This window comes from Chamaea fasciata, unplaced genomic scaffold (genome assembly GCF_029207755.1).
Source record: "Chamaea fasciata isolate MVZ Bird 193981 ecotype frontalis unplaced genomic scaffold, bChaFas1.0.hap1 SCAF_8, whole genome shotgun sequence".
Taxonomy (NCBI): domain Eukaryota; kingdom Metazoa; phylum Chordata; class Aves; order Passeriformes; family Sylviidae; genus Chamaea; species Chamaea fasciata.
In genome coordinates this window covers 16,375,187-16,389,040 of record NW_027094093.1, presented here as the reverse complement: position 1 = coordinate 16,389,040, position 13,854 = coordinate 16,375,187, and the positions used below count along the sequence as shown (strand labels likewise).

The following is a 13,854-nucleotide window of genomic DNA, read 5'->3' as shown; positions in this document are numbered from 1 at the left end:
CTCAAGCAGTACACCATAGAAGTTCGGCAGCTAAGATGCTGTTGATTCTTTAAAAGTGAAATATAACTCAGTCTCAAAAAAGCAGTTTGACAGATTTTTTTTTCAAAGCATGTGATTTTGTTTGCAAGAACAGTATAAAAAGAATTGAACATGGGCTCAATTTCTGGAAGCTACACTTGATACAGAGCTTTTTATTATTATCATTACTAATGTCATAATATGTTTGCTGCTGCAACCAAAAACTTTGTTAAACAGGTTGGTGATGGAGGAAGATTAGTTCCAGTGCCCAGCCTCAGTGAAGCTGACAGATACCAACCTCTGAGCCTTGTGATTAAAAAAAGAAAATGTTCACTTTCAAAAAAATCTAAATTTGCTTCAACACCTTTCACATTAAAAGACATTCTTCAAGGGGAGAAAGAAATTTCTGCAGGTAAGATTTTTAACTTTCTTCAAAGTGGAAAAATGCATGTTTTCTAGTAAATACAAAGTAAACATAGTTTAAACTGTGCAGGTAGTACGTTGTTTCCTTAGTAATTGGGTAATAACATTTTTCTTGCTTAGTCATGCAATAAATATTTAACAAAAAAAAAAGTAAAAATCAAAATAGTAAGGAAAAAGGGGGGGGAAAAAAGGATGTTCTTGAAAAAGAGTAAGAAAATAAAGTAATTTATACTAAAATCCTTGATATTTTCTGGACTAGTATGAAGCTAATTCAATTAGGCCTTTTTTTTCCACAAGCCACAAAATCCTGACAGATATACTTCTGTATGTTGATTAATTGCTACATAAAATTTGTTCAGAAATGTACCCCTTTCTCTGCATACTCACTTTTAAGTGTGGAAGAATGGCCTCGGTTCCACAACTGTTCCATGCTGGCAGTCCCTGGTGCTGAACTGAGCTCTGCACAGGCAGAAACATTTGAAAACAGCTATTACATCTGATTGGATTTTTGTAAGACTTTTTCCATTTTTGCAGTCTTTGTGGTGCATTTAAAGAACTTAACTGTTTTTAATTGCCTTTTCTATGCAATAACATAGATTTTGAGGAGATTCTATGAGAATTATGAGGTGCAAAATTGAGCTATACTGCCTGTATCTTCCTGTACATTTCTTTTGAAAAGTGTGTAATTCATGTCTACATGCTCTGTTTTCTCAAAACAGTTTCATGGCTTCATTTTTTTTTAAAGATGTCAATTTTGACAAAATTATATATGATTTTATTTGCACAACAAATACATCAGTTAAAAACTCTAAGAAAAACTAGTATTAGCACAGGAAGATGGAAATACCACTTGATACCACAAGAGGGGATTTCAGTATAGAAGCATGTTAAGAAAAATTTTAATCCTATGTCTTACATTCAGGAGAAGTCAGCTGGCTTGTTCTGAATGAAAATAATTCAAAATCTCATTAAAAAGTCTGAGAAAAAGGTTGCAAAATCTCATTAAAATGTCTCACAAAACCTTACTAGTCTTTTCTGTAAAGGTTAAATATCATGCGCAGGAAGTATTGTCCTTTAGGGAAAGCAAGGAGGTTTGTAATTGAATTTCCCTTTTTATGGAACAAAGACAAGCATTTCCAATCCTTTTAGAATTGTGAAAAATATATGAATATTCTTTTTGGATAAAAATAAACACAAACAGGATTCATAGTAGGTGACATCATAATGTCAGTTTATCCTAATATCTTCCGAGGATTAAAAGAAAAAAAAAAAAGGGGTACACCCCAGATTCTTAGATGTCTTTGGAAATCTAATCCCTGTGCTTGTTTTAATTTGTTAACCACTGCATCCTAGTATTTTTTCTGTTAGTGTAATGGAAATGTATTTGATATTTTAAAGACATTTTTGTAGAGATGCTTTGCTGCCTACCTTTTGATCGTACAATAATTGAATGCAAACTGTCAAGCAAGTCAGAATTAACCTGTTGTTTTCCTTTAAAATTAACTGACACAGTCCCTGGGCAGAGTTAATGTTACTGGCACACCCATGTCTCACTCACGTATTACAAAAAATGAAGAAAAATTAGGGTCTTTGTATGGCATCTAGACAAAATTCAGAATTCCCTAGTATTTTTTATAGAGAGGCTTTCATTTTATTCCTAGTTTTAATATTCTGTATGGCCTCCACGGAGTCATTTTGTGTTTCAGAGCCTCTGTCGTTAAAGCCAGAACACACTACATGGGTAGTTTATGCATATCAGCATCACGGTTATAGGTACAAGTACTTGAGGAGAATAGTGATGAACACAGAAATTTGAAAGTATCTCTATTCAAACCCAGCATTCCTATGTACTCTTTCCATCATCCATCAGTAGTAACACCAATTAACAAGTGCTCAATGCTGAATTTCATATCAAAATGGTTAAGCACAGTAGGAATGGTACCATTTATTCTTGCTTTGTGAAAATACTGTGTTCAGACTTTTCATCACACAAAGGTTTCCTTCTTTTACTTAGGTGTCTCGTCTTACCAGTTGCTCAACTATGAAGACAAATCAGATGTTTCACTTAATGGCAGAAGAGGAACTCAGATAATGAATGATGTTGGTTTTGACATTGCTGGATCAGATTCTATTGCCTTTAAAGCTTCATTTGGCATAGTGACCAAACACGAAGTTGAAGTACCAACATTACTCAAAGAACTTACTACGAGGTTGTATTCTGTGTTTTGATTTCTGTTTCTATAATTCTATTTCATACAGTTAGGTTGAAAGTCTGACGTGGTTAGGTTTTGATTACTTTTAGTCATCAGTAGCAGTCATCATCTGATATTTTCAAGGGTATCAGGCTGGATCACTGAGATTAGACATGTGACCTGTATAATACAGGCTGTATAATTTTTCTGAATTCTTTGAATTAATGGTACATGTTTCAGGGGAAAAAAAAACCAAAGCAAATTCAGAGAGGAAGAGTCCATCCGAACTCCTATCTGTGTTATACCATAGTATTGAAAATTTGAAATCCACTTTGAATGACATTACCCAACTTCAGGTTTCAGAAATACGATTTCTTTGCTTATGATGAACTAGAGAGCCATTTATATTATTGTAGGTACTTTGAGGTTTTATGAAGCTATTACACAGGCTTTTCTGCAAAAAAAAACCAAAACAGGTTTATCTACTTGAATTTTTCATAACCTTCTGTGACTTTTCTTTAAATTCAGTCTCTTTTACCAACATTGTTGTTGAGTTGTAGACACTGAAAATGAACTTGTGGTGCTAGCAAAGATGTCAAACATGAAGAAACATGATGTGACTAATTCTCTAATTCTAGGTGTAATTCTTTTTTTTTTTTAAATTTCAAAGATTGTCCCTTGGTAACAATGTCATCCCAGTGAGTCCCAGCAGTGACTATTCCAGAGTCCCATCCCAGTAAATATTTACTATGCATGATGCACATTTGGCATTTGCAAATATATATTGTTACCTTGTTGTTATTTACCAAGAAGTGCATGCCATTTTGTATTCCATATCTACCTTTTCCTAGTTTATTTGTAACCTCCAAACGTTATCATTAATAACTGGGAGTGAGGAAAGAGGATCTGTACAATACTGGCTTTCCTTGAAGTTTTTAGTTCTTCTGTTCCCAGATACTGAAAACCAATATTAAGTTTCCAGAGATCTCCTTAGTCAGTTGTTTTACTGCTATGAAACAGACATTATGGTGATTTACTGATTTAAAGTTACTTGGCTGCTTTGTAAACTGCTAATTATGTCTGAATTTCCTTCCTGCCTCCCTCTTGATTTTAGAAAAATAAACTTTGATCATTGTCTAGTCCATCAAACAAGAAAAAGTAGGATGGAAGTTCTGTGTGTGGTCATGGAAAGTATTCGAACTACAAGGCAGTGCTCATTAACTGTCCATACTGGAATGCGTGGAGAGACAATGAGGGTAAATATATTTGACAAAGTCCTGTGAATTAAATGATCAAGCATAAAAAGCTCATTTCTATAATTTTTATGGTTTGATTTAATTGTATTTTTATAATGTAAGCTCAGAAAAAATCTGAAGTAAATCGATATTATTGTACTGATGTAAAGTGGTTTCAAAGTTGGTCTTTTGTTAGCAGTGCTTATGTGACTGAGGGGTGGGAAATGCATGAAAGGATGGCCAGACAATGAGCCATTGCTTGGGGCAAAGCCTTGGCAAAAATGTGGAATTTACTAATTCTTAGTTTGACTCTCTAATCAAAGTATAACCTTTCTTTCATTATTATGGTCATCTTCTGTAACACATTGGAATTTCAGGTTATTAGTTGAAGGTTTGACATCTTACTCCCTGTCTTATGCTCTTCCTCCCCTTCCCCCTTGATGTGTTTGAATAATAAACCTACAAGTCTTCTAACTTTGCTCTTTCTTGTATTTATAAATCATTCACATAATTTTCAGTGAGTCAGGCAAATTACTCTCTCTTATCAAAATTTATTAAAATGTGAAGTAGTTAATAGAAAATTCTTTAGTTGTGAAATTTGATCTTAATTTTCAAAGTTTCTCCCTGGCATTATAATTCTCAATATATGAAGTTAAGATTAGTATTATGTTTATTTATTCATTTCAATTTGTAACTTTTTTTCTTTTCATCCTTCTCTAAATTATAGTTTCACATAATTGAAGATCAGAATTATAAAGGGCGGGACAAAGCCATTGTTTTTCCTGCACACACAACTATTGCTTTTAGTGTATTTGAACTCTACATTCATTTGGATGGTAATTTCGGTAAGTGATGTGAATTACTGTCATTACTGCTATTATTTATAATGATCTAAGTTTTTAAAACTGTTTTATTGCTCTTGATATAAATAAGCCCTGATTCCATACAATGGGGTGCTTTAATTTTGTGCACATAAGTATTCTGACATTCTGACAGAAATAGCACTTGAAAAGATAAACAAGGCAGGTGCTAGAAAATAGTCTGCTGTGGGAACATTTTTTTAAAGTTAGTTTGACTTTGTATTTTTTAAATTCTGTGGTTGCATGGAACAAAAAGCCCCACTTAGTTATATTTCTAGCTGGTGAGAAACAGGTTTCTGAGACTGTCTGATCAGTTTTGCCTAAAATAGGTAAGTACAAAGATACAAGTAAAGAAAAAAGTGTACAGAACTTCTAAACTAATAACATTTTTTTTTCTGTTGGGACTTTAATTTCAGTCTGATACATCATTTGCACATATAAATATCTAAAGCTATTTAGGAGGAAATAATTGCAGTAATTGTAAACAAATAAAAAATTTGCATAGCTTAGATTTTAAAGTTTTTATTTCAAGCTACAGATAGAAACATAGATTATATTTGTTTTTATTTTTTAAAAAAGTTTTAATAGTCGATTCAGTATTGGAAGTGGTGAGTACAGAACTCACAGCCTTGCTTACTGTGTTTCATTTCTACTTGCAAGACTACAAAAATTTTTGTCCTTCAGAATCAGGGCTTTGATTGGTGTAATACTGACTGTCCTGACCCCTTAACACGACCATAATTTGTGTATGAACCAAAACAGGCTCTGAGGATGTTGATTGAAAGCCACAAACAGTTTAAAATTCCCATCAAATCTGTGTTACTTGATTCTGTGGGCTATTACTGTGTGCAGACTTGAATTAAAAGGGTGTACTAGGCATTAAAAACATTAGCAAAGCTAAGTTTAATCACTGTTAACTTTATTGATTAGAAAGCATATTAAATTGTTGGTCAATTTTGGCTTTTATGTTTAGTCCTTTTAAAAACTTTTAACTTTTACAGAACTCTGTGTGACTCCAATTGCAAAAGGAGGATTTGAAAGAGAGAAATCTGGATCATCTTCACTGACCAAATTAAGGAGATTAAAGAATAATTTGTTTCATCGAAGTATGACTTTTGATATTTATATACAAATGTCTTATTTAAAAGTGTATCTTTGTTTCTTTAATGTCTGTGCAAGATGAATGTTTAAAGAAGAAAATTTTGACAGAAAATGTACCTCTCAATTTCTAGTGTGTTAAAATGATTATAGAGTTATTAAAATTTATATTTGAGAACCTGTCTCTCAGAAATAACGAATCTGTTCAACAAACACTAAAGATCTTAAAACTTATGGCTGTTGATAAACCAGTATTGAATAATTACACAGCTAACTTAACATTGAACCTATTTCATGTGTTTGCCATTTACAGCTCCTATTATACAATACAAGTTAGAATTATAGTAATATTTGAGGGCAAAAGCTGTAAGTTTAAATACCAAAGAATGTTAACTGCAGTAATTGAATGTACTCCTTAGGCACAATGTTCCCATAGCAGGGACATGGTCAGGACACCATCATAGTCCTCTTTTTCATTCCAATATGAACACAGTATCCAACAAAATGCAGCTTTAGACCAAGATCTTAAACTTGTAACACTCCTTGGTCCAAGTACTTTGGAAATCTGCAGATCTGCGTGTGAAGATAAAAGCTGAGCTACAAACATGTCCCAGAGGGTGCTCTGTAAAGCTGTCCTTTCTCCACTGTATCCTATTCTCGATCAAAGGACTTTTATGGACCAAGCCTTCAGTGCTGGTCTCCAGTCCACACTAGGGGAATAAATCTTCAGTGGGTATGATACATCTCAGGAGCTGTAGGTGCCTAAAAGTTCTTCACTCAGTGTAGTCAGTCCCTGAAGAGAGAGGGAAAGGTAGGTAGTTCCTACCTGGCACGTCTGGATGCTCAGAAATCTGCTAGGAGGTTAACAAGGAGTCCTCCGAGTTTTCTAAACATATTAAGTATTAGTGGGATTTTTTTGTAAATAATAGGAAATAAAAGTGAATTTACAATGTTTAGAACATAAAACTAGAAATGCAAAAATAGAAACAGGGAAGGACACAGCTGTGGTTTGACTTTGCACCAATTTCTCAGAAGCTTGCCTCATGCCTATCCTTTAGGTATATTTCTAAAAAATAATTACATAGGTCATTTACAAAAAATTGATTTTTGTCCATGTCTTAAGTGAAGTTGAAAAATTTTCATCACACAGGGTTTTTGATGGAAAGTAATCTATATGGCATGCTTGAACGGTTTTGTGAATCAGTTTTTATAATTAAACTGACTTTTTTTTAAACAACAGTTCATAACGTAATAACAAATCACTGCTTCTTTTTCTTGTGTGTTCTTTTTCAGATAAAGGAGTAGTGGAAATCGTTGCTAACTCTGATCCTTACTTGGAGGACCTTTTTGCAGATTATTATGAAAAAGCTGCAAGCATGACTGATCTCTCTACAAGCTATCTCAGAGATGGTTCTCATATCCGAATTAATTTACTTAATAACAACATCCCCAAAGGCCCCTGTGTCCTTTGTGGAATGGGAAGTTCTAAAAGGGAGACAGTCTATGGATGCCTGGAGTGTTCTTTTAATGGACAAAAGTATGTACGACTGCATGCCGTGCCCTGTTTTGACCTCTGGCATAAGAGAATGAAGTAACTGATCTGGTTAAGAGCCTGTTGTCACAGACATGGGCTTAACTGTGCCACAAACTTTTCAGAGTTGGTAAGTATGTCTCCAGTTGTGAAATGCAAAACAGTGAAAGTGCAAAACATTTTATTACACTGTTATCTTCAAATTCTTTGCTTCACAGTCAATGACTTGTACTTTAAAATGCACATGAATTCCCTGATGTTGCTGTTTTCCTAGAACATTCTCATTATCATGACAATGAAAAACATACTTTTAAATAGTACTTTCATAACGTCAAAATCTATGCTAGAACTTAAAGTTGTTTACACAAACTTACCCCAAATGTTGCCTTTCTCTACACTGGCATACGATGGTTAAATGAGAATATTTATTAATAATTTAGTGTCCTCATGAATATTTAATTGAAGTATCAGATTAAAAAACATGCTAAAACTTAGCTCAGTCTAATGTTTCAGTTACAAAAGGGAACAACTGAACTATGGATGGAAGTTTCATATTAAGGATCTGTTGCCATATATCAAGTTTGTTTCGATTATTGAAAGTACCAGCCAGTCCCCTTGCTGCAGATGGATTTGATGTCACAGCTGCTCTTGACTTCATGTGCTCAGAGAAAAAATTGCTTAGCAGAAAATGTTTTGGAAGCTTATGAAAATAATGGAACTGCTTACTCCAAAAAGACTTCAGGGCTGAAGGTCTTTAACAGGTGCATCCCAGCCTCAGGAAACTGAGTGTGTTGAGGACTGGAACACCAGAGAAACTGTGTCCAGGCTGGGACTGGGCTGTGGGGCAGGGCGCTGTTAAACCTCTCACTGTTTTACACTGGCAGAGCAAAAAACATTTTTATACCTTTTAAAATTATTTCAAGGATAACCCAGGTATGGAAGCTTTTTTCACTTGTGCTGCCACCTTCACTGTGTACATCTGATTATTACATGTTGAAATGAATACAGCCATTGCTTTTCACGTGACAAGAGTGAAGTCATAACAAGCGTTATGATGTGTTCTGCGGAAGAACAGTAGTTAACAGATATAAGTACTGTCTATTAACTATTGCTACTTCTTTGCACTTTTCCAGTGAGGAAAACCAGAATGATGCCCAAGTAATTAATTACTTACGTTCAGATATAGTATCTCCCATCATCTTCAATCTTATTCAATTAAATGATGATAGTGTAGATTTTTAACTTGGTGCTGCTGAATAAACTGGCTAACTTGATAATTTTACTAAATTGAAGTTTAAAAACTCACTTAAAATAGTGTTTTTTCTTCAACACCACATTCTTTATGTTAATATTACATCAACGAGGTTATTTTAAGTTGTTTTAAAAACATTTTTGTTTTTATCTTAACATTCCATAGACAGAGTTTGCCTATTTTAAGGCCTTTTATAATTAATTGCTGCAAATGGCCTTTCCTCAAGAAGCTAGGCTAGGAGCCTGCAGGCGTCGAGGAGTTGTATTCCTGGGATTCTGTTTTCCCTTTTTATTTTACAGGGGATTGAGAAGTGTTCATCAGTTACATTCCAGCTATGTCAAAGTTTACTGTAACTTTTGTGTGCTCAACAGAACAGAATTAATTATTTTCATCAGTATTTCACCAAATGAGAGACTACTGAGCAATACTGTAGATTGGAACATGTTGTAGGAACCACAAATATTAGATCATGGTGTACTTCAATTTTATTTCTTTCTTTTTAAACATCTGACACATTTTATTAGCTGAATGTTAAAAATAAGATTTTTACAGTCACCTTAAGAGATACAAAAAGATTCCACTATAAAAAAAATACAAAAATCCTATGACAAAGTATTATTATTTAGAATTCAGTGCCCAGAAAACAGCCAAAGATTTTTAAAAGTACTTAGAGTTCATCATGCTGGTAGACATTGTACTCCTTTGCTGATATGAAGCCATCGCCATCATGGTCATTCTTCTTAAATATATCAGCTAAGATTTCATCATGGGCGGAGGGATGACGTTTTTTGCCATCTCTTGCAAATTCTTCTTTCAAATACTGGCTTATCTAGAAGAAAAGAAAAAAGTCCAATCATTGCAACTTTTATGCCAGTACTCAATCTAGCTATTCTCAAGGATACTGGGAGTATACAAGTAATGTATTGTGATTCCAGTGCAGACACATCTACAGTTTGTCTACAGGAAGTGTGAGACTTATTAATGTATTAAAGGAAATTTCAGCAAACTACAGCACAGTGTAGTTTGTGTAAGCACACAGAAACGTTCCATGCTCAGCTGTAGCAGAGGCAGCTCATGTAAAGATAACACTAATGCAGCCACACTTATAGTTTTATACATTATTTGTTTCAAATTATTTGCATCATATTACCTCAAGTTCAGAGAGTTTCTTGTCACCGTCTTTGTCTATTTGATTAAATGCTTCAACACTACGAGGTCCTTTATTTACTGCATAAAGTTCAATCTCAAAGATCAGTGTTGCATTGGGTGGAATCTTGCCCTGTGCTATGAATAAAAGGAAAAAAAAAGTCTAAGGAATCAGACACTATGGGCAGAAATCAAATGTATGATAAACTCACATTTTAACATTTTTTTGATAAAAAAGGTTGTGATTAAACTCTGAATTTAAATGTTGTACATCTAGACAGGAAGATTGATTGATTGTGTTAGATAAATGATTTTGGAAGAAACTTGCTAATCATGTACTTGCCTGAAACCAAACTGCATCGCATTCAGGTACCTTCAGAGATTAGGTGAATGGTTATCATGAAAAACAAGTACTTCTAAAGTTCTCACTCTTTCACATCCTGTCATTTCACAGGGATTATTTACAGACTGGTTTTATAATGCATGTCTTTATTAAACAGCTGAAATCTGGTTTAAAATGTAACAGTAATAGATCAATGCTCCCATGCATTTTCTGTCTGAAGAACAAGCAGACAATATCATGTTTTACCTACTTTGTATGAATTATATATACCTATGGTAAAAGGTAATTTTTGTATGCTGTAAAATAGTGTTAAAAATGTACATCTCAAAAAGCAGCAACAGAACATAAGTCATCTGACTCGCAAAAACACCCCACAGAAACTTCAAACCACTGGAATACTTTGTCTCGCCTCTGAATTAAGAAAACAACTGTTGGAATTCTTTGTTCCTGGATCAAAGCATTTTTTGCCACCTGATGTAAAACCAGCACTGCCTACAAACACAGGTCCATGTATCATGCATCTGGCAAAAAGAAAGGGAACTGAAAAGAGACAGCAACAAACCAATAAGGTCTAAAAATAGTGCCAAAAGAGCATAAAGCAATCACGCAGTGTAAAATTAAAATGTAAACATGCAAGCTGCCAAAGCCAGTGAGCATGACATTTTAACCTCAGAATTTTGAGCTTGAGTCCATCTTTCATAAACTGAAGAAAAGCTAAAGAATCTACACTGTTTGTAAACACAAAGTAAACAAAACTATTACACTTCCCATATAAAATAGTCATAGTAAAAATAACAGATTTCAGAGTTCAAAACGTTTAAACTGTCCATGCTGTAGAAAAGTAGAAGTTTTAAATACATCTGAATAGAAATCATTATTTAAATACCACTTACAAAAGAAAGATACAATACTAGAATTCAGTGTCAGCAGTTTACAAATATACATACCAACAAGGGAAAGATATGTAAAGATTTAGAAAGTCACATGCATCTTTTCTAACTCAAGATTAGGCAGGCATCTTCCCCAGCATGCAGGAATATGCTGAGACAGAGGACAGGAAAATACTACTTTCTTCAAGTGCTACCTGGAACAAACAGTTAACATTAGTATTAAAGAACATTTCTTATTTGTATCAGTGTTTTTCCTTTTTGTATGAAATTGTATTACAGACAAAACTAATGCACTGAATTCTGAACTATCAGTACCAAAGTATTATAGAGCAAGAGCTACCTTTCCACAGAAACTACTACACCCATGTCAGAGCTGAATTTATCTACATTTGAGTGCTGGAACACTGCATAAAACTTGTACTGGAACTTTTTTAAAGTAATCTGCACACTGAATTATCTTATATTCAAATCAAGATTTCATGCACTGCACTGTTGCAATTACTGTGTAATGTGATAATGAGAGCCATTAACTATTCAGAATGTAAGCACTATTTTAAGCAAATTATTTCTACTTAGATTAATTGCACTGCATTATATTCCATTTTACTCAGAAGATGCAGGTTGTCATTAAAACGCTAAACAGGCAGCAGTCAAATAATAAAAACCAAATGTGACTGGAATTTAATAGATTAACACAATAATGCTGATATGACTCACAGAGATCTTCCTTTTGCTGCCAATGTTTCACACTATGGCAATACTTGGGAAAGTGCATTGGGTGGTGGGTACTGAGCTCTAATGGGAACTGCAAGGTGTGGGTCTGTGGCCAGGACTACTTTAACCGTGTAGCAATGAGCAAGACTGGGGCTGCACAGCTGCACTGCCTCCACATGGGAGCACAAACTCTTACAGACATTTACAATACTGTATGTTTGAAAAGGTCAAAAACAAAGACAAAATTTAGCATAGAAACTTCTTTTTTACCGTATCCTTGCTGTCCATACGCTAATGATGGAGGAATTGTCACTTTCCGTTTTTCTCCAGGACACATATTCATCATAGCAATATCTAAGCCTTTTATGACTTGTCCAACACCCAGAACAAACCATTTTGGATGACCTTCATTTTGTGTCCGACTATTAAAAAAAATGGAGTATGAGTAACATTAATATATTTTTTAACATAAATATAACTTTTAGTTGCAGTCAGTAAGAACATAGATTATTAGCACACAAGAATGTTTAGAGTGCAAGAATACAAAGTATAAACACTATCTGCTGCATTTATAATTTAAGGTCAAATCTTGACATATGTAAGGGGAAACATGTTTTTAAACTAAAAAAGAGCCCTTGTTTTTTAACTTCTTACAAAAACATTCAATCTTCCTGATCATGTACACTGCATGCCAGAAACAAGGTGCCGCTGCAGAGTCTCCAAGAAGAGGAATGTGCGGAGCACTAGAAAGTAAAAGTGTCTTCAGCAGTTCACAGCACTGTAGGATTGGATGGGACTGAGACTGCAGGTATGTGTTGGGGGAACCTGGCAATGTTGGCTACAGCACTGTGGGCTCACCTACCACTCGGACCAGATCAGACAGCCAATGCTTGAGGCAGCTTCTGGTCTTACAAGGCATCCCCAGTAAGGGCACTACACCAAACAGCAACTGAGCAAAACATCCAGAAAGCAACGCTCTATGTACCAGTCAGTCACTTCCACAGGCAAAGAAATGCAAGTGAAATGGTGCTCTTAAATGTAGAATTATCCTATACTGATTTTTTGCTTAAATTATACAAGCGGGGGGAATGGATCAAGACTTTGTGATGAGCTAGGCTATTGTCTGAGGATAGATGGATGAGGCAAAGTGAAAAAGCAAAAGACTAAATTACAGCTTTGCGATAAAATGGACGGCTCAACGAACCGAGAAAGGAAACAGCAACAGGGACGAGGCAAAAAGGCTGCAAACCACTAGTGTAATAATGTGGCTGCAATGCACAGTGCCAACTATGTGGAAGTGCATGCTATATTCAAGTTTCTGCCTAAAATTGTCTGTGTGCATTCCTACCAGGAGCTCCTCCTCCCAACCCGAGTTTTTCTGCACGTATTACAGCACAAAATATGGCAAGTATCAAGGTGATGGTTTGGATTTTTTTCCACCCTGCCAAAGGGGGTCTCCATGTGAGGTGTGGGCTACAGGCCTTCGAGGTTTCTCCCTGTCGGGATCCTTCACTGGCGATAGCCGCCAGCCTCGAGCAAAGGCGTCTTCGATTCCCATCTTTTGCCTCTCCGTCTCCCTCTTGACCCTAGGGAAACTCCGCATCCTTCAACACTCGGCTAAGGAGAAGTAAAGGCTGAGACGGGGAGAAATTACTATTGCTGATGTGGTCGGTGCGGGCCCCGAGCTGTGCCCACGCCGGGAGCGCCCCGAGTCCCGCTTATCCGGCTTCGGGTGAGTGCAGCGGCTGTGCCACGCATCCCGCCGGGCAAGGCCCACCGCCCGTCCGCCGACCCGGTGCCACGGGGGCTCACCTGCAGTAGAACTTGGATCCGTCGCTGGCCAGGAATCCGTCATAGTGCGCGTTCAGCAGGTCGCCCTTCTTACTCTTCGGGCTGCAGGCCTCGGGGAGGTGCAGCACCTCTATCTGAACCTCCGCCGCCGCCGCCGTGCCGCCCTCGGCCCGCGCCGGGGCCGCCAGCAGCGCCAGCGGCAGCAGGAGCAGGGTCAGCCCACGGCCCATGTCGCTCGCAGGAGACCGCCGCCGTGGCACTGTCCCCGCCGCGCCGAGGGGCGGGGGCCGAGCCAGCGCCGCCCTCCGCCCCAGTCGCGCCGGACGTGGGGACGAGCCCGGCCCAGGCAGCGGCCGCGGGG

The 13,854-nt window shown here is 36.5% G+C and overlaps 2 protein-coding genes across 2 annotated transcripts; one reads left to right on the top strand and one right to left on the bottom strand.

Moving 5' to 3' along the window:
* Positions 1-219: 219 nt before the first annotated feature.
* PJVK (pejvakin) lies at positions 220-8,600 on the top strand. The gene is made up of 6 exons (XM_066189243.1): positions 220-430; positions 2,456-2,651; positions 3,748-3,889; positions 4,596-4,713; positions 5,730-5,834; positions 7,120-8,600. Exons 1-6 carry the CDS (start codon positions 220-222, stop codon positions 7,419-7,421), a joined length of 1,074 nt encoding a protein of 357 aa, XP_066045340.1. The 3' UTR covers positions 7,422-8,600.
* A 476-nt stretch (positions 8,601-9,076) lies between these two features.
* On the bottom strand, positions 9,077-13,804 carry FKBP7 (FKBP prolyl isomerase 7). The gene is made up of 4 exons (XM_066189853.1): positions 13,515-13,804; positions 11,973-12,124; positions 9,760-9,893; positions 9,077-9,438 (listed from the first exon to the last, which is right to left on the bottom strand). Exons 1-4 carry the CDS (start codon positions 13,721-13,723, stop codon positions 9,277-9,279), a joined length of 657 nt encoding a protein of 218 aa, XP_066045950.1. The 5' UTR covers positions 13,724-13,804; the 3' UTR covers positions 9,077-9,276.
* Positions 13,805-13,854: the final 50 nt, after the last annotated feature.

Coding starts and splice junctions, on each gene's coding strand:
- PJVK (XM_066189243.1), top strand. CDS start 220: ATGTTTGCTGCTGCAACCAAAAACTTTGTTAAACAGGTTGGTGATGGA. Junction 431..2,455: donor GGAGAAAGAAATTTCTGCAG/GTAAGATTTTTA, acceptor TCTTTTACTTAG/GTGTCTCGTCTTACCAGTTG. Junction 3,890..4,595: donor TGCGTGGAGAGACAATGAGG/GTAAATATATTT, acceptor TCTAAATTATAG/TTTCACATAATTGAAGATCA.
- FKBP7 (XM_066189853.1), bottom strand. CDS start 13,723: ATGGGCCGTGGGCTGACCCTGCTCCTGCTGCCGCTGGCGCTGCTGGCG. Junction 12,125..13,514: donor GGATCCAAGTTCTACTGCAG/GTGAGCCCCCGT, acceptor TTTTTTTAATAG/TCGGACACAAAATGAAGGTC. Junction 9,439..9,759: donor AGAAACTCTCTGAACTTGAG/GTAATATGATGC, acceptor CTTTTCTTCTAG/ATAAGCCAGTATTTGAAAGA.